Below are 18,928 nucleotides of genomic sequence, written 5' to 3' on the forward strand. Positions count from 1 at the left end.
GCCTGCACTGACTATGCTGCCCGACTGAAGTAAAACCCCCTACCTTTCTGGGGAGCATATCCCTCTATTCCCATCCTATTCATGTATTTGTCAAGACGCCCCTTAAAAGTCGCTACCGGATCCACTTCTACTATCGCCCCCGGCAACGAGTTCCAGGCACCCTGTGTAAAAAATCTGCCTCGTACATCTCCTTTAAACCTTGCCCCTCGCTCCTTAAACCTGTGCTCCCTCGTAATTGACTCTTCCACCCTGGGAAAAAGCTTCTGACTATCCACTCTGTCCATGCCCCTCATAACTTTGTAGACCTCTATCAGTTCGCCCCTCAACCTCCGTCATTCCAGTGAGAACAAACCAAGTTTCTCCAACTTCTCCTCATAGCTAATGCTCTCCATAGCAGGCAACATCCTGGTAAATCTTTTCTGTACCCTCTCCAAAGCCTCCACATCCTTCTGGTAGTGTGGCGACCAGAATTGAACACTATATTCCAAGTGTGGCCTAACTAAGGTTCTATAAAGCTGCCAACGTTGTCAATTTGTCAATTGTCAAATTTCTCCACATCTCTATCCTAAAAGGTTTACCCTGCAGCCTCAGACTATGACCCCTGGTTCTGGACCACCCCCACCATCAGGAACATCCTTCTTGCATCAACTCTGTCCATTCCTGTTAGAATTTCATGAGATCCCTCCTCATTCTTCTAAATTCCAGCAAATATAATCTTTACCGACTCAATCTGTCCTCGTATGTCAGTCCCGCTATCCCAGGAATTGGCCTGGTAAACCTTCTTACATTCCCTCGAAAGCAATAACATCCTTTCTCAGAAGGAGACCTAAACTGCACACAATATTCCAAGTGTGGCCTCGCCAAGGCCCTGTATAATTGCAACAAGACGTCTCTGCTCCTGTACTCGAATCCTCTCATTATGAAAGCCAACATACCATTTGTCTTCTTCACCGCCTACTGCACTTGCATGCTTACCTCCAGCGACTGGCGTATGAGGACACCCAGGTCCCATTGCACATATCCCTCTCTCAATCTATAGCCATTCAGAAAATAATCTGTCTTCCTGTTTTTACTACTGAAGTGGATAACCTCACATTTACCCACGTTATAGTGCATTTGCCATGCATTTGCCCATTCACCCAGCCTGTCCAAATCACACTGAAGTATCTCTGCATCCTCCTCACAGCTCACTCTCCCACCCAACTTTGTGTCATGGGCAGCCTCGATTTGAATTTCTCCATCATTGGCGTCCGTGCCTTCCGTTATCTGGACATTAAACGCTGGAATTCCTTCCTTACACCTTTCCACCTCTCCTACTCTGTCTTTAAGACACTCATTAAATTTTTCTTCTTTGATCAAGCTTTAGGTTGCTGTAATAAGTCCTCGGCGGCAGAATTCCTTCACCAAAATCCCTTTATTTACAAGTCTGACGACAGCACACAGCGTACTTTCAGTTAGGAATCTACACTAGGAGTCCCAGAGGAACTGGCACTCCTGGTTAAATACAAAGCAAGAGGCTCCCTGCTTGGTCCATTAATTTGGTCCTTAATCAGGGAATTCATGTTCTGACAGGCCCACCTCAATTGCCTGATTAAAGTCATGACAGTTGCCAATTTTATTATCTCCTCTTACGGTCCGATGTCAATTGTTGCTGAGAAATGCTCTTGTGAAGTAGCTTGGAGGTTGTACTATGTTAAAGGTGCTGGATAAATGCAAAAGTTGTTGTTTTTTTTAATATATGCATACACCTTTGTCGTTCTGAAGGGATATTGTTCGGGGCAGCCTGCACCTTGAGCTATATCAGGGGCCAGCTGAAGCAGGCTGTAGCAGAACTCCCCAGTTACAGGACCGAGATTTTCAAGGCCGTGTTGGAGCAGCTGCGTTGGTTTGCGGGACAGCAAATCCGCAATGTCGCAGTGAGTACTTTGCACGCCAATCAGGGCAGGGTGGCAGGTGGACGCATTGTCACCCAAGGGTGACAGATGTCACAAGAACTCTGCTCCTCATCAAACCTGCCACCTAATGTTAGTCCAAACCTATTCATGGTAAATCTCGGGGTTTTAATTTTCATTGTCCTCTGAAGGTATTTCTGCCTGCGTGGTCTTAACACAATTAAATCCAACTTGTGGATCTTCAATCCTGCGTCAAATTATGAAGTCTCTTTAGCAGCCAGTTCCATCGACACTGCAATTTCTACGGCTGTCTTTAAAGTCAAAGCATGTTCAGTAAGCACTCCTCTTTGGATAGCCTTATTATGGAAGCCACAAACTAGATTGATCACAAAGAGAATCTTCTAATGACTCACAATGCCAAGCCAGCCTTTTAATGCCACAAACTGAGAAATGCTTCCGCTTTCCACTTAATTCCTTCGGTTGAACCTGAACCTTAGGGAGATTATCAGTGGTGTTAGAGATTAATGCTCTTCAAGGATCTTTGTCAAATTATTATAAGTTTTGGTCCCTGGCTTTCTGAATGAAGAAAGTTCCAGAGCAAATTGTAGGTTTTACTTCCTATTGTACTGAAAAAAGCTGGGATGAGCAGTTTGTATGCTATTTTATTCAGTTGTACAATGTACTGAAAACACTCTGCATAGGAACTCCCTGATTGATTTTCTTCATTGAAAGCACCCATGGATTCTAATTGACCAGTGTTGATGGGGGTTTTTTTTGAGGCAATGTATTGCTAAACTTAAGCTGATACAGAGACTCATGAAACTCAGTGTACTGATTTTAAGGTGTGCCTTTATTAACCAAACGATCGAATGGGAGAATGATATAAAGTAGCCCAGCACTCAAGGTATAGAATGCGGGTAGCCCAACATCATTCTGAAAATCAATGCCTCCGTGAGGGCAATTATACATTTCCAAAATCATATTGCCCACCTTTCCAGTGGGCATTATCCAGTAAACATTAAGGGTAATAATCATCCAGTCATTAACTCCAGCGAATAACAATATATATCCTGACCTCATGGGATCTCATTTGTCATTAATTACGGACGTTACCTCCATCCTGTTGCCCAGCAACACAGAACGCTGGACAGTGAGATGGGAGACTGATTCCCACCAACTCGAACATGATGCTCGTCCGACCCTGAGAAATCCCTTATGTAAGGAGCAGCGCTCCGAAAGCGAGTGGCTTTTGCTACCAGATCAACCTGTTGGGCTTTAACCTGGTGTTGTGAGACTTCTTACTGTGTTTACCCCAGTCCAACGCCGGCATCTCCACATCATGCACCTGTGTTATCAGCTTGGAGCTGTATAGCTCTATTCATCAAACTGGCATTGGTAGCCATCTTGTTCCCGACAACTGCTGATAACATAGCCACATTCAATGGAACAATTGTCCTCTGGAATGCAGGCACTGTCTCCTACCTCATCCCATCAAGCCCTGTTGTATTTTACCGTTGGCTGAAGCTTTCACAAAATGCCACTAAAAGCAAACTGCATCCATTTTGTAAATTCAAAATACATGTTTTCAATGAGAAATACTTGTTATTCATATAGAGTTGTGTTCTACGACAACTGCCCTTGTCAGCACTCTCCATAGCCTAAGATCAATCACTATTAAGTCAGTATTGTGTTAGTGTTCTTAAACCCATGATTATGTGTTTTTTTAGCCTAATCTGGCCCCCCTACATCAACCCCTCATTTCTCTTGTAGGCACTAGCGACTTGAGACTGTTCAGTCTATATTTTTCATGCAAACCAGCCTCCCATCCATTGACTCTGTCTACATTTCCCGCTGCCTCGGCAAAGCAGCCAGCATAATTAAGGACCCCATGCACACCAGACATTCTCTCTTCCACCTTCTTCCATCAAGAAAAAGATACAAAAGTCTGAGGTCACGTACCAACCGACTCAAGAACAGCTTCTTCCCTGCTGCTGTCAGACTTTTGAATGCACTTACCTCGCATTAAGTTGATCTTTCTCTACGCCCTAGCTATGACTATCACACTACATTCTGCACTCTCTTCTTTCCTTCTCTATGAGCAGTCTGCTTTGTCTGTATAACGCACAAGAAGCAATACTTTTCACTGTATGTTAATACGTGACAATAATAAATCAAATTAAAATCAAAAAATCAGATCAAATCAAATTTCTTACTGTCTTCCTCGTACTCCCTTTTTACCTTGCAGACCGTTGACTTGATATACCTTCTTTCAAATAGCCCAACTGTACTGTAAAGCATCCACTCGTTTCAGATACTACCTGGAATCTCACCCTTCTCTGATTGGAAAGAAAACTTTTTTTAAAGCTACATAGAGAGCTTTTTTTTATTACTTGAGTCTTCCTTCACTGGCAAAACCTAATCCTGTTGTTCCTTCTCCCTAGTCTCCTGATATTCCAAGTGTGAGGAGCTTCAATGTTTTCCTGTTAATGATATTTTCTTGATGTTCCTGATGAAACGAAATTCTACCAGTTCGCTAGTTTTCTTTCTGTAGTGTCCGAACTATGTTAGGGGTTGTGGGTTTTACACAGAGAGAAAAGACTTGGTTTTCACATGTAAATTCAAACAAACACACAACCGGTTTATTGAAAGAGATGTTCTAATGTAAAACAGCAGCCTCTACAAACACCCTAATGACATCGGCATGTGATCAGTTCATACAGCAACCTGCAACCCTTTTAAATATAAAACAGGGTCACTCCATCTCCTTCTTTGGGGTGGCACGGTGGCACAGTGGTTGGCACTGCTGCCTCAGAGCACCAGGGACCCGGGTTTGATTCTCGGCTTGAGTCACTGTCTTTGTGGAGTTTGCACATTCTCCCCGTGTCTGCGTGGGTTTCTTCCGGGTGCTCCGGTTTCCTCCCACAGTCCAAAGATGTGCGGGTTAGGTGGATTGGCCATGCTAAATTGACCCTTAGTGTTAGGAGGGCTAGCTAAGGTAAATGCATGTGGTTATGGGGCTAGTGCTTGGGTGTGATTGCGGTCGGTGTAGACTTGATGGTCCAAATGGCCTCCTTCTGCACTGTAGGGATTCTATGATTCTCCCCCTCCAGCAGCTCGCAGGTCAGCCAGCTGACTCCAGAGGGGTCGTATCAGCATTGGAACAATTGGGTGGCCAGGGATGTCCAGTCTTTCTCTATGTACACATCAGGAATGTGGCATGGTGTGGATCAGGATGGGGATTGGAAGGATAATGTACATTTAAAGTTAACAATGTTCCTTCTCTCTCTGTTTCAGGCTGTTGGTGGGAACATCATGACCGCGAGCCCCATCTCAGACCTGAACCCTGTCTTCATGGCCTCTAACTGTCTGCTCGCCCTGGCCTCTGAAGGTAGGTTGTATCTCAAACAGTCTGCCGCCTGGCTGTATGCATGTCTGTGGTTAACCCTCTCTCTTTGACTGTTTACAGGCAGCACCCGAAATGTGCGGATGGATGGAGATTTTTTCACCGGCTACAGGAAAACAGTGTTGAAACCACAGGAAATATTGCTGTCCATTGAAATCCCCTACACAAGGAAGGTGAGAAGCTACATCCCGCTTATTGTGAAGTCATTCCAATGTTGCTTCTAAAATATCCAAGTGCTTTTGTACACTGGACTCTGTAATTAGAGTATCATCCAGGCAACATTGTACACCAGAGAGACCCTGTAATTAGAATATCATCCAGGGAACATTATACACCCGAGAAACCCTGTAATTAGAATATCATCCAGGTAACACTATACACCCGAGAAACCCTGTAATTAGAATATCATCCAGGTAACACTGTACACCAGAGAGACCCTGTAATTAGAATATCATCCAGGTAAAATTGTACACCAGCAAGAAACTTTAATTAAAATATCAACCAGGTAACATTGTACACCAGAGAGACTCTGTAATTAGAATATCATCCAGGTAACACTGTACACGAGAGAGACCCTGTAATTAGAATATCGTCCAGGTAACATTGTACACCAGAGAGACCCTGTAATTAAAATATCACTCAGGTAACACTGTACACCAGAGAGACCCTGTAATTAGACTATCATCCAGGTAACATTGTACACCAGAGAGACCCTGTAATTAGAATACAATCCAGGTAACATTGTTTACCAGAGAGACCCTGTAATTAGAATATCATCCGGTAACATTGTATACCAGAGAGACCCTGTAATTAGAATATCATCTGGGTAACATTGTATACCAGAGAGACCCTTCAATTAAAATATCACCCAGGTAACATTGTACACCAGAGAGACCCTTTAATTAGAATATCATCCAGACAACATTGTATACCAGAGAGACCTTGTAATTAGAATATCATCCAGGTAACATTGAACACCAGAGAGACCCTTTAATTAAAATATCACCCAGGTAACATTGTATACCAGAGAGACCCCTTAATTAAAATATCATCCAGGTAACACTGTACACCAGAGAGACCCTGTAATTAGAATATTATCCGGGTAACATTGTATACCAGGGAGACCCTGTAATTAGAATATCATCCGGGTAGCATTGTACACCAGACAGACCCTGTAATTAGAATATCATCCAGACAACATTGTATACCAGAGAGACCTTGTAATTAGACTATCACCCAGGTAATTCTAACTGAACGAAGGATATTAGTTTGACCAGTGTGGTAGTTATCACCTACATGGAATTGTATCAGGAGAAATTCTAACCTCATGACTGGTTTGGTTTGGTGGGAGGTTAAAGTTGTAAAAACCTAAATACTGACCGAGACATGCCTCCAACTCTTTTACCAACACCAGGGTGGCTGTCAGGCAAACAACCCACTCCAAAGAAGTCAGGTGACACTTCAAATATCATGAGGGGATTCCAGAAAATGTCTCATTAACTTTCTCCAGATTAAGAAGAACAATTCCATCTTCTCCAATCTCTTGAATAATATCACAAAAGTCCCTCATCTCTCTAGTAAATCTCCTCAGCACCCTCTCAAAGGCCTTGACAGCCTTCCTAAAGCATGGTTGAAATGTTGGGCATTGACTTTCATCTGTCCCTTTGCAGGGAGAGTATTTCTCAGCATTCAAACAAGCCCAGAGACGGGATGACGATATTGCGATAGTGAACTGTGGGATGAGAGTTGCTTTCAAGGAAGGCACCGATGTTGTGGAAGAGTTGGGGCTGAGTTATGGAGGCATGGGGCCTATCACCGTGTCTGCAAAGAAGACATGTGCACAGCTTCTTGGAAAGTAAGTCTCCTCAGATGTCGCTCAGAACAACAGATGTCTCTTGCTCTAAGGTTGCTAAATTAAAACTTTTCAATAATTTGATTTGATTTATTATTGTCACATCTATTAGGATGTCTGCGACATGATGGCACAGTGGTTAGCACTGCTGCCTCACAGCACCAGGGATCCGGGTTCAATTCCTGGCTTGGGTCACTGTTTGTGCGGAGTCTCGACTTTCTCCCCATGTCTGAGTGGGTTTCCTCCGGGTGCTCCGGTTTCCTCCTACAGTCTGAAAGACATGCTGATTAGGTGCATTGGCCATGCTGAATTCTCCCTCAGTGTACCCGAACAGGCACCAGAGTGTGGCAACTAGGGGATTTTCACGGTAACTTCATTGCCATGTTAATGTAAGCCTACTTGTGAAACTAATAATCAAACTTTACTTTACTTTAATGCAGTGAAAAGCATTATGTCTTGCGCGCTATACAGAAAAAAACATACAATTCATAGAGTACGTAGGGGAGAAGGAAAATAGAGGGTGCAGAATGTCGTGTCACAGTCACAGCTAGGGTGTAGAGAAAGATCAACTTAATGCAAGGTAAGCCCATTCAAAAGTCTGATGACAGCAGGGAAGAAGCTGTTCTTGAGTCAGTTGGTACATGACCTCAGACTTTTGCATCTTAGTTTATTTATTAGTGTCATCAGTAGGCTTACATTAACACTGCAATGAAGTTACTGTGAAAATCCCTGAGTCGCCACTCTCCAACGCCTGTTCGAGTACACTGAGGGAGAATTTAGCACGGCCAATGCACCCTAACCAGCACATCTTTCAGACTGTGGGAGGGAACCAGAGCACCCGGAGGAAACCCACACAGACATGGGGAGAGCATGCAGGCTCTGAGCAGACAGTTACCCAAGCTGGGAATCGAACCCGGGTCCCTGTTGCTGTGAGGTAGCAGTGCTAACTACTGCACCGCCCATCTTTTTGATTCGATTTGATATGATTTGATTTACTGTCACATATATTAGCATACAGTGAAAAGGATTGTTTCTTGCGCGCTGTACGGACAAAGCATACCATTCATAGAGAAGGAAAGGGGAGAGTGCAAAATGTAGTGTTACAGTCATAGCTAGGGTGTAGAGAAAGATCAACTTAATGCATAGTATGTGCATTAAAATGTCTGACGGCAGCAGGGAAGAAGCTGTTCTTGAGTCAGTTGGTATGTGACTTCAGACTTTTGTATCTTTTTCGCGACGGAAGAATGTGGAAGAGAGAATGTCCAGGGTGCGTGGGGCCTTAATTACATTGGCTGCTTTGCCGAGGCAGTGGGAAGTGTAGACAGAGTCAATGGATGGGAGGCTGATTTGCGTGATGGATTGGGCTACACTCTCAACCTTTTGTAGTTCCTTGTGGTCTTGGGCAGAGCAGGAACCATACCAAGTTGTGATACAACCAGAAAGAATGCTTTCTCTGGTGCATCTGTAAAAGTTGATGAGAGTCGTAGCTGAATGCCAAATTTCCTTTGTCTTCTGAGAAAGTAGAAGCATTGGTGGGCTTTCTTAACTATAGTGTTGGCGTGGGGGGACCAGGCCAGGTTGTTGGTGATCTGGACACCAAGAAACTTGAAGCTCTCGACATTTTATGCTTTATCCCCATTGATGTAGACAGGGGCATGTTCTCCTTTACACTTCCTGAAGTCGATGACAATCTCCTTCATTTTGTTGACATTGAGGGAGAGATTATTGTTGCCGCACCAGTTCACCAGATTCTCTATCTTATTCCTCTACTCTGTCTCTTCATTGTTTGAGATCTGTCCCACCACGGTGGTGTTGTCAGCAAACTTGAAAATAGAATTGGAGGGGAATTTGGCCGCACAGTCATAGGTGTATAAGGAGTGTGGTAGGGGGCTGAGAACACAGCCTTGTAGGGCAACGGTGTTGAGGATGATTGTGGAGGAGGTGATGTTGCCTATCCTTGCTGATTGTGGACTGTGAGTTAGGAAGTTCAGGATCCAGTCGCAGAGGAAGGTGCCGAGGCCCAGACCACGGAGTTTGGAGATGAGTTTTGTGGAAATAATAGTGTTGAAGGCTGAGCTGTAGTCAATAAATAGGAATCTGACATAGGTGTCCTTGTTATCTAGGAGTTCCAGGGTTGAGTGCAGGGCCAAGGAGATGGTGCCTGCTGTGGACCTGTTGCGGCGGTAGGCAAACTATAGTGGATCCAGGTAGTCCGGGAGGCTGGAACTGATTCATGCCATGACTAACCTTTTGAAGCACTTCATAATGATGGATGTCAGAGCCACCGAATGATCGATGGAAGAAGGTGGAAGAGAGTATAACTGCGGTGGGGAGGGACGTGGGTAATGAGTTTCCCATTGGTTAGTTATGCGATAGGTGTGGTATGACCATCTACACTAGTTGGTCAGGGATTGTACCTTCAATCTACAGAATGAGAACAGCGACGCTAAGGCCCATGGGGTCAAAGAGGAACCATTGAAGGACAGAGAACAGAACAATATTCAACTCCCCCTCGACATCCACTTAGCTCTGAGTTGAAAGGTTGTGGATCAAAGCTTCTTTGAGATATAACCTGGTGTTGTAGCAAGCCCACTTAAGGGACGAGGTTTGGAGGATCATCATAGAAATCATAGAAACCCTACAGTACAGAAAGAGGCCATTCGGCCCATCGAGTCTGCACCGACCACAATCCCACACAGGCCCTACCCCCATATCCCTACACATTTTACCCGCTAATCCCTCTAATCTACGCATCCCAGGACACTAAGGGGCAATTTTAGCATGGCCAATCAACCTAACCCGCACATCTTTGGACTGTGGGAGGAAACCGGAGCACCCGGAGGAAACCCACGCAGACATGAGGAGAATGTGCAAACTCCACACAGACAGTGACCCAAGCCAGGAATCGAACCCAGGTCCCTGGTTTGGCCAATCAGGCCATAGCGCATGACCCCTGAGGTTGAATGTGGGCTCTCTCAGACAGTCTGGACACTGGAGTCAACATAATCGGGAACATCTTTCTCACTCTCTGTAAATAGTTATCGCTGTTAATAAATAATTCCCCACTTGCTGGTCGCCATTATTTCCAAGACATTATAGCTGGCCTGGCACTTCAGCACTGTAAGGTTTATTCCAGAAAGCCAGGTGGTGAAGGATAGACATGGATATTTATATACGTAAAAGCTTTTAGTTACAGAGACACACATTATGGGATGTGGGCATCGCTACTGCCCACCTTCAACTGCATGGCATTTCAGAGGGCATTATAACCACATTTTGAATGGACCTACGTTATATTAAGTTGCTCTTTCTCCACACCCTAGCTATGACTATAACACTAATATTCTGCACCCTCTCCTTTCTGTCTCCCCTATGTGCTCTAAGAATGGTATACTTTGTCTGTATAGTGTGCAAGAAACAATTCTTTTCACTGTATCCCGATACATGTGACAATAATAAATCAAATCAAATCAAGTCATTGCTGTGGATCTGAAATCACATGTAGGCCAGACCAGGTAAGGACAGCAGATTTCCTTCCCTACAGGACATTAGTGAACCAGATGGGTTTTTCTGACAATCGACAATGGTTTCATGGTCATTAGTAGATTCTTAATTCCAGATTTTATTGAATTCAAATTTCACCATTTGCCGTGGTGGGATTTGAACCCAGGTCCCCAGAGCATTACCCTGGGTCTCTGGATTACTAGTCTAACATGCTCCTCCTAAACCGACATCCACAGATTCAGTCCGGTCCTATATACAGGAGAACAAGTCAATCACCAGTTAATACACTTCAACGGAATACAATTGAGCACACAAGAGTGCTGAGGGGGTGCCACATTGCCACGGGGCCTGTTTATGATAGTTTGTGTAGATACAGCGGCTGGGGCATCAGACGCATAACTGAGAGGTCATGGGGTGAAATGTTATCATGTGGAATGCAGTGCCGGAAAGGACAGTGAAACCAGATTCAGTGGTCATTTTCAAAAGGGAATACTTGGAAAGATTGGGAAAGATTCTCCGGCTTCCCAGCCGCGTGTTTCCCGTCCCATTGACATCACCCCATGCTCTCCTCCATTTTCGATTTTTCACCCACTCCTTCTGGTAAATCACACATGCCACGCCACCGAAGTCCTGTCGCGGTCGTCATTGTGTAGGGGGTCTTTCATTCCACTAGTGGTGGTCTCCACTACCTCCTGCAGGGAGAGAAAACGGCGGAAGCGTCACACTGGGACGACTCCGCAGGAGAGAGAGAAAGTGAGCCACTCTTTATGCCTGACCAGTGAACCCGTTTGAGTGAACGTTTTCGAGGTGCCTGAACCCCTACAGTTCTAGACTTCGGAATTATGTTCTAACTCTGTGATCCACCAGAATGAAAAGAGAGATGAGTGAGTGACACAAAAGGCCAGATTTTATTCAGGAAGGAATGAAATTAACCAGACCTGTCAGCATGCACACATAACCAGTTACTATGCTGTGGAAGGAAGAGACAGTAATAACACAATAGATATTTTTATGTTTACACAATTTTACACAATTTCCAACCACCCTTCCTCAATATCTGGCTAAGTGGGGATTTCTGGGGACGGTAGATTATACTCACCGCTCCTGGGTCAAAGAGGCAGTACTGTCTTTAAGAAAAGGTCAGGGCCATCTTGCTTTCAAGGGACGTGCGCCTTGGTCGCGTGGTCAGGTTCATGTGCAACCCAGGCCTTTAGTCTTGGGTTGCGTCTGAAAACGCAGTTTCTTGTATCTTGAATAAGTACTTGTTGAATTTCTTTCTTTGGTGGTTGAAGAGTAATTTTAAAGTCCTTTCAGTTGTTGGAGCTGCGGCTCAGTCAAAGTTGGTTTGTTCTGTTTGGAGAGGAGTCCCTGGCTGTGGTTGTGGAGAAGTGAACCACCACGTGTGCTCCGGCTAAAAGAGCCTCCTGTCCTTTGTCTTTATCCAATTTTAAAAAGATGCAGTCTTGTGAAATTCTGGCAGGCTTCTCCCAATGGTCGGTCGAATTTTGATGAGAGTGCTTGGAGCTGATGAGGTGCGAAATGGTTTTTGATGGTTCTTAGGAGGTGTTGATCACTTTCCCATTGAGATGATTTTGCCAGACACAGCCTGGGCCCAAACCTGTTGGATTTTGCAGACAACTTGGAGTCTATAATGTGTGCTGTCCATAGCTGTTGTAATGGGTGGCATTGTTAGCCAGGTCTAGCAGGGTCTGTTTTTGCATAACTAGCAGGCTAGTTTTGCCACAACTCATCGTTCAAAGAACAAAGAACAATACAGCACAGGAACAGGCCCTTCGGCCCTCCAAGCCCGCGCCGCTCCCTGGTCCAAACTAGACCATTCTTTTGTATCCCTCCATTCCCACTCCGTTCATATGTTCTTTGTCTGCTCAAGCAACTCCTAGACGGATTTGATAAGGCTGTGTATCTCTTTGTCTGACGATGTCTTCTTGTTTTGTCTGCAGCCATTTTAAGTCCATGTGTTTTGAAACACAGAATTTTAAGTATTTCAGCCAGTTTTGTCCATATTCCACACACTGTATTAGTGTCCACTGAAAGGTGGATTTACCTCATCTCACACTTTTGAGTCTTGTGCACGATGCTCTAATGTTGATGCTCTCTCTGATGTTACCTCAATTGTTCCCCCCCCACCCCATTTAGAAAGTGGAACAAGGAGCTTCTCCAGGAAGCCTGCTCGCTACTCGTAGATGAACTCATGTTATCACCATCGGCCCCGGGTGGGATGGTTCAGTTCCGACGCATCCTGAGCCTCAGTTTCTTCTTCAAGTTCTACCTCAGCGTGCTCCAAAAGCTGGGGCGAGACTTTGAGAGGGTACGTAACTGTCAGCTTCAGACTTCAGGCTGATCCCTCCTCGCACACCGCTACAAGCACTTTCCCCTTGTTGTGAGGATGAAGCCATTTGAGAATGGGCCACACATTCAAACTCAATATTGGAATGGGACCACTTGAGCAAGTTGTTGTTGCTCTTCCTGCACCGAGTGGTGCACAAGGCAGATTTTCATCTGTTCACATACAAAGAACAGAGAAAAGTACAGCACAGGAACAGGCCCTTCAGCCCTCCACGCCTGCGCCAATCATGATGCCTGCCTAAACTAAAACCGTATGTACTTACAGAGTCCGTATCCTTCCATTCCCATCCATTCATGTATTCGTCCAGATGCCCCTTAAATGCCTGCTCCCACCACCTCCCCGGGTAGCACATTCCAGGCATTCACACAGTGATATAATGGTTAACATTGCTGCCTCACAGCGCCAGGGACCTGGGTTCGATTCCCAGCATGGGTCACTGTCTATGTAGAATTTGCCCCGTATCTGCGTGGGTTTCCTCAGGGTGCTCCAGTTTCATCCCACAGTCTGAAAGACGTGCTGGTTAGGTGCATTGACCTGAACAGGCGCCGGTGTGTGGCGACTAGGGGAATTTCACAGTAACTTCATTGCAGTGTGAATGTAAGCCTACTTGTGAGTAATAAATAAACTTTACTTTACATTCACCACCCTCTGAGTAAAAAAACTTGCCTCGTACATCTCCTCTAAACCTTTCCCCATGCACCTTAAACCTATGTCCCCGAGTACTTGACTTTTCAACCCTAGGAAAGAGCACCTGACTATCTGTCCATGCCCCTCATAATCTTGTAAACCTCTATCAGGTCACCCCTCAACCTGTTCCAGTGAGAACAAACCACGTTTATCCAACCTCTCCTCATAGCTAATACTCTGCAGACCAGGCAACATCCTGGTACACTGAGGGAACAAGTTGCTAGTCTGTTACCAGAGGTTTATAGCTTGAGGGAGGCTACTACACATCAAGCTGCCCAGAAGACTCTCCAGCTCTGACTGTCAGCCATTGGCGTGTTTGGATGAATTTGGCACAACCAATTGGCCATTGTTCTGCTGGGCAAGCAGGAGCTGCAGTTGCACATCATTCAATTAAATGGTCCTTGACTCTTATCTGGGTCTGCTTTAATCAAGGCCTATGGTTTTCACAGAGCATTCCCTGTGTGACCGAGGTACAGCATGCAGCTTATGTGATTTATAAACTTGTGTGATTATTAACTCTTTCAGCTGTCACGTCAGTAATAATTGTTTGTTAAAATGATTGTCTGCTTTCCCCTTTCTCTTTCTAGGATATTCAAGTTGAGCCCATTCCTCCAGAGCACCTCAGTGCCACGGAATTATTCCACAAGGACCCTCCTTCAGCAGTCCAGCTGTTCCAGGTTAGCAGCACCCAGCCTTTACTACATCAAGCTCCCAAGGAGCACAACGTTAGCCTTTGAAGAATCTCTATCCTTCATTTCCAAAATAACCCCAACCTTCCCAACTAATAAAGCAGAACAGCCTGTGGAGCCAGGAGTCTGATTCCTTTAGCCAGTAGGTTTTAGGGTAAAAAGTGGTCAGTGAACCAGAGAGTCACAGAGCAATGCAGCACCGAAACAGGCCCTTCAGCCCAACCGGTCCCTGCCGACCATGGTGCCCTCCCAGCTAGTCCCAATTGCCTGCGTTTGGCCCATATCCCTCTAATCCTTTCCCATCCATGTACTTATCCAAATGCTTTTTAAATGTTGCTATTGTACCTGCCTTAACCACTTTCTCTGGCAGCTCATTCCATATATGGTGGCACAGTGGTTAGCACTGCTGCCTCACAGCACCAGGGACCCAGGTTAGATTCCTGGCTTGGGTCACTGTCTGTCTGGAGTCGGCACATTCTCCCCATGTCTGCGTGGGTTTCCTCTGGGTGCTCTGGTTTCCTCCCACACTCCAAAGATGCCAGGTTGATTTGCCATGCTAAATTAACCGTAGTGTCAGAGGGATTAGCAGGGTAAATGTATGGAGTTACAGAGATAGGGCCTGGATTGGATCGTTTTTTGTGCGGGCTTGATGGCCTGAATGGCCTCCTTCTGCACTGGAGGGATTCTATGATCCTATGATACATGCACCACCATCTCCATGAAGAAGTTGCCCCTCAGGTCCCTTTTAAACCTTTCCCCTCTCAACTCAAACCTATGCCCTCTAGTTTTCAATTCCCATTCCCTGGGGAAAAGACTATGTGCGTTCATCTCAACATTCCCATGACAGCTATCAAGAGGAGAATTTTCACCTCATGTTTCCTTTGAATATATTTGATAAAGTTTCCACTGAACAACTTAAAAAGAGGCAGGTTGACTCTTTAAATGTTTGGGGCTGAATGAGTAGGGTTCAGTTGTCTCATGTCAGAAGATCGTGGCTTCAAATTCCAGTTCAGAGACTTGGGCCAGAATCTTACCACCGTTCACACTGGTGGGATTTTCCCATCCTGCCGCAGTGAGCACAGATTTGGCTGGCCACCAAATTTTCTGACCTCGCTGCAGTGGGAACGTGGCATGAACAGACGGTAAGATTGAGCCTAAAATCCAGGCTATCATTCTAGTGCAGTGCTGAGGGAGCGTTCGACTGTCAGATGTGCTTTCTCTGAGATGAGACATCAAACCAAGACTCCGTCTGCTCTCTGACCTGAGTGTAAAAGATCACATGACACTGTGTCAGAAAAGAGCAGGGCAGTTAGTCCCCATGTCCTGGCCAACATTTATTCTTCAATCCACATCATGCTGTGTACATTATTAGTCTGATTTTGACTTGAAATGTGATTGGTACGTTTGCGACGAATAGAAGAATCATAGAATAGAATCCCTACAGTGCAGAAGGCCAGTCAGCCCATCGAGCCTGCACCAACAACGATCCCAACCAGGCCCTATCCCCTTAACCCCACACATTACCCTGCTAATCCCCCTGACAATAGGGTCAACTTAGCACGGCCAATCAACCTAACACGCACATCTTTTTTTGATTTGATGTGATTTGATTTATTATCGTCACGTGTATTAGCATACAGTGAAAAGCATTGTTTCCTGCACGCTATACAGACAAAACATACCCTTCATAGAGAAGGAAAGGAGAGAGTGCAGAATGTTTTGTTACAGTCATAGCTAGAGTGTAGAGAAAGATCAACTTAATGCAAGGTAGGTCCATTCAAAGTCTGATGGTAGCAGGGAAGAAGCTGTTCTTGAGTCGGTTGGTACGTGACCTCAGACTTTGTATCTTTTTCCCAAAGGAAGAAGGTGGAGGAGAGAATGTCCGGGGTGTGTGGTGTCATTAATTATGATGGCTGCTTTGCCGAGGCAGCGGGAAGTGTAGACAGAGTCAATGGATGGGAGGCTGGTTTGCGTGATGGATTGGGCTACATTCACGACCTTTTGTAGATCTTTGAAGTGTGGGAGGAAACTGGAGGAAACACACGTAGACAGGGGAAGAATGTGCAAACTGCACACAGACAGTGACCCGAGCCTGGGATTGAACCTGGGACCTTTGCACTGTGAGGCAGCAGTGCTGATCACTGTGCCACCGTGCAGCCCCTAAGAATGCAATAGATGCCACACTTTAGGAAATTGTCAAAGCCCTGGAGAACTTCTAGAGGAGGTCAGCCAGGATGACCCCAGGGCTGAGGGTCTTCCATAACATTGGAGAGCCTGGAAAGAAAGGGATTGTTAGAGAAAGAGGTGTTAAACTTTATGAGTGTTATACCAACTCGGGAGAAATGGTCTCTTCTCACCAACAAGTCAGTAAACAAAGGTCATCAACTAAAATCATTGACAAAGTAATGAGAGGGGAAATGAGGAAAATTATATCATGCAAATTGTTGAGATCTTGAGTGCACTGTCTGAAAGGCTGGTGAAAGGAGATTCTATGGAACTTTCAAAACACATGTACGTGAAGAGGCCTAATTTATATGGTTAGGGGGAGAAGGTCCGAGGTTTGGCCCATTATAGGGCTGGTGCAGCTTTAATGGGCCAAATGGCCTCCTTCTATGTTGTAAGGGTCTCTGATTCATTGACTGGTCAATCAGACAGGTTGCCACCCATTGACTGGCACCTAGGGCAACACATCCAGCTGTGGTACTGACCACGGACCCTCCAACTTATAAATCCATCACACTTCCTGTGACCTAATGATGTGATCACACTGGAGTGGGTGCAGAGGAGATTCACCAGGGTGTTGCCTGGGATGGAACATTTAAGCTATGAAGAGAGGTTGGATAGGCTTGAGTTGTTTTCTCTGGAGCAGAGAAGACTGAGGGGTGACCTGATCAAGGTGTTCAAGATTATGAGGGACATGGACAGGATGGAGAGGGAGCAGCTGTTCCCTTTAGTTGAAGGGTCAGTCACAAGGGGACATAGGTTCAAGGTGAGGGGCAGGAGGTTAAGGGGCGATGGGAGGAAAAACTTTTTTAGCCAGAGGGTGGTGACAGTCTGGAATGCGCTGCCTGGGAGGGTGGTGGAGGCGGGATGCCTCACATCCTTTAAAAAGTACCTGGATGAGCACTTGGCATGTCATAACATTCAGGGCTATGGGCCAAATGCTGGCAGATGGGATTAGGTGAGAGTTCAGGTATTTCTCACATGTCAGTGAGGACTCTATGGGCTGAAGGGTCTCTTCTGCACTGTATGATTCTCTGATTCTAATTCTGATTATTGAAATCACAGCCATTTTCTCTCTTTCACTCCTTAGCAAGTGCCTCCTGGTGAGTCCCCCACGGATGTAGTTGGCCATCCATTGGCACATCTCTCAAGCATTAAGCAGGCCACGGGAGAGGCTGTTTACTGCGATGACCTACCCCGTTTTGAGAGGGAACTCTACTTGGCCCTGGTGACCAGCACTGAAGCTCATGCCAAGATAAGGTAACTTTGTGTTCATCTTTTGTTGGAGCTCAGAGACCTGGCGAATAAACATTGATCATCAAGCGGGCTGCAACATGCTTCAGTTGGCATGGCGTCTGTTGTTGGTGTTACAGGATAGGATTAGTAATCCGGAGAATGGAACTTCAAGTCTCAGCTCGAGAATTTAAATTCAAATTTAAATCTCTGGAATTAAAAAGCTGATTTCAGAAAGTGACACCATTAATTTTATTAAAACACGACTCATATTCATCAGTTCCAGCGGATATTATACAATGGCACCCTGTTTATATTGTACAGATCTATCAACTTTCATACAAAATATCGAGTGCAGTATTATTTGTAAACAGAAATATCGATAGTTTTATATTTTATTCTTCATTTTTAAATTAATAATTGTTATGAATCATAATTACTTATTTTATTTGTGTCATCATCGCTATTTGGTAGCAGCCAGCATGATAATTTTTCAATCAATCAAATATCTCTCTGCCTCTCTTTCAAACTGTCTATCTGTCTGTCTCTCTGTCTATGTCTGTCTATCTGTCTATTTCTGTCTCTCACTCTTTATTATCTATCTATCTATCTATCTATCTATCTATCTATCTATCTATCTATCTATCTATCTATCTATCTATCTAACTATTGTTATAATTCAGGTCAAAAACTCCAACATAGAACATAGAACATAGAACATTACAGCGCAGTACAGGCCCTTCGGCCCTTGATGTTGCGCCGACCAGTGAAACCAATCTAAAGCCCATCTAACCTACACTATTCCAATATCATCCATATGTTTATCCAATGACCATTTAAATGCCCTTAATGTTGGCGAGTCCACTATGGCTGCAGGCAAGGCATTCCACGGCCTTACTACTCTCTGAGTGAAGAACCTACCTCTGACATCTGTCCTGTATCTATCACCCCTCAATTTAAAGCTATGTCCCCTCGTGCTAGCTATCACCATCCGAGGAAAAAGGCTCTCACTATCCACCCTATTTAATCCTCTGATCTTCTTGTATGCCTCTATTAAGTCACCTCTTAACCTTCTTC

General features: G+C 45.0%; 1 protein-coding gene across 1 annotated transcript in view; it reads left to right on the plus strand.

Annotated features, from left to right (window-relative positions):
* xdh (xanthine dehydrogenase) overlaps positions 1 to 18,928 on the plus strand; it is a 140,414-nt gene that overhangs the window by 61,457 nt on the left and 60,029 nt on the right. The window contains exons 12-18 of the mRNA XM_078212225.1: positions 1,765 to 1,916; positions 5,187 to 5,280; positions 5,359 to 5,468; positions 6,966 to 7,150; positions 12,809 to 12,980; positions 14,294 to 14,383; positions 17,709 to 17,878. Coding sequence (XP_078068351.1) covers positions 1,765 to 1,916; positions 5,187 to 5,280; positions 5,359 to 5,468; positions 6,966 to 7,150; positions 12,809 to 12,980; positions 14,294 to 14,383; positions 17,709 to 17,878 — 973 coding nt within the window. The remainder of the gene's footprint in view (positions 1 to 1,764; positions 1,917 to 5,186; positions 5,281 to 5,358; positions 5,469 to 6,965; positions 7,151 to 12,808; positions 12,981 to 14,293; positions 14,384 to 17,708; positions 17,879 to 18,928) is intronic.

This window comes from Mustelus asterias, chromosome 5 (genome assembly GCF_964213995.1).
Source record: "Mustelus asterias chromosome 5, sMusAst1.hap1.1, whole genome shotgun sequence".
Taxonomy (NCBI): domain Eukaryota; kingdom Metazoa; phylum Chordata; class Chondrichthyes; order Carcharhiniformes; family Triakidae; genus Mustelus; species Mustelus asterias.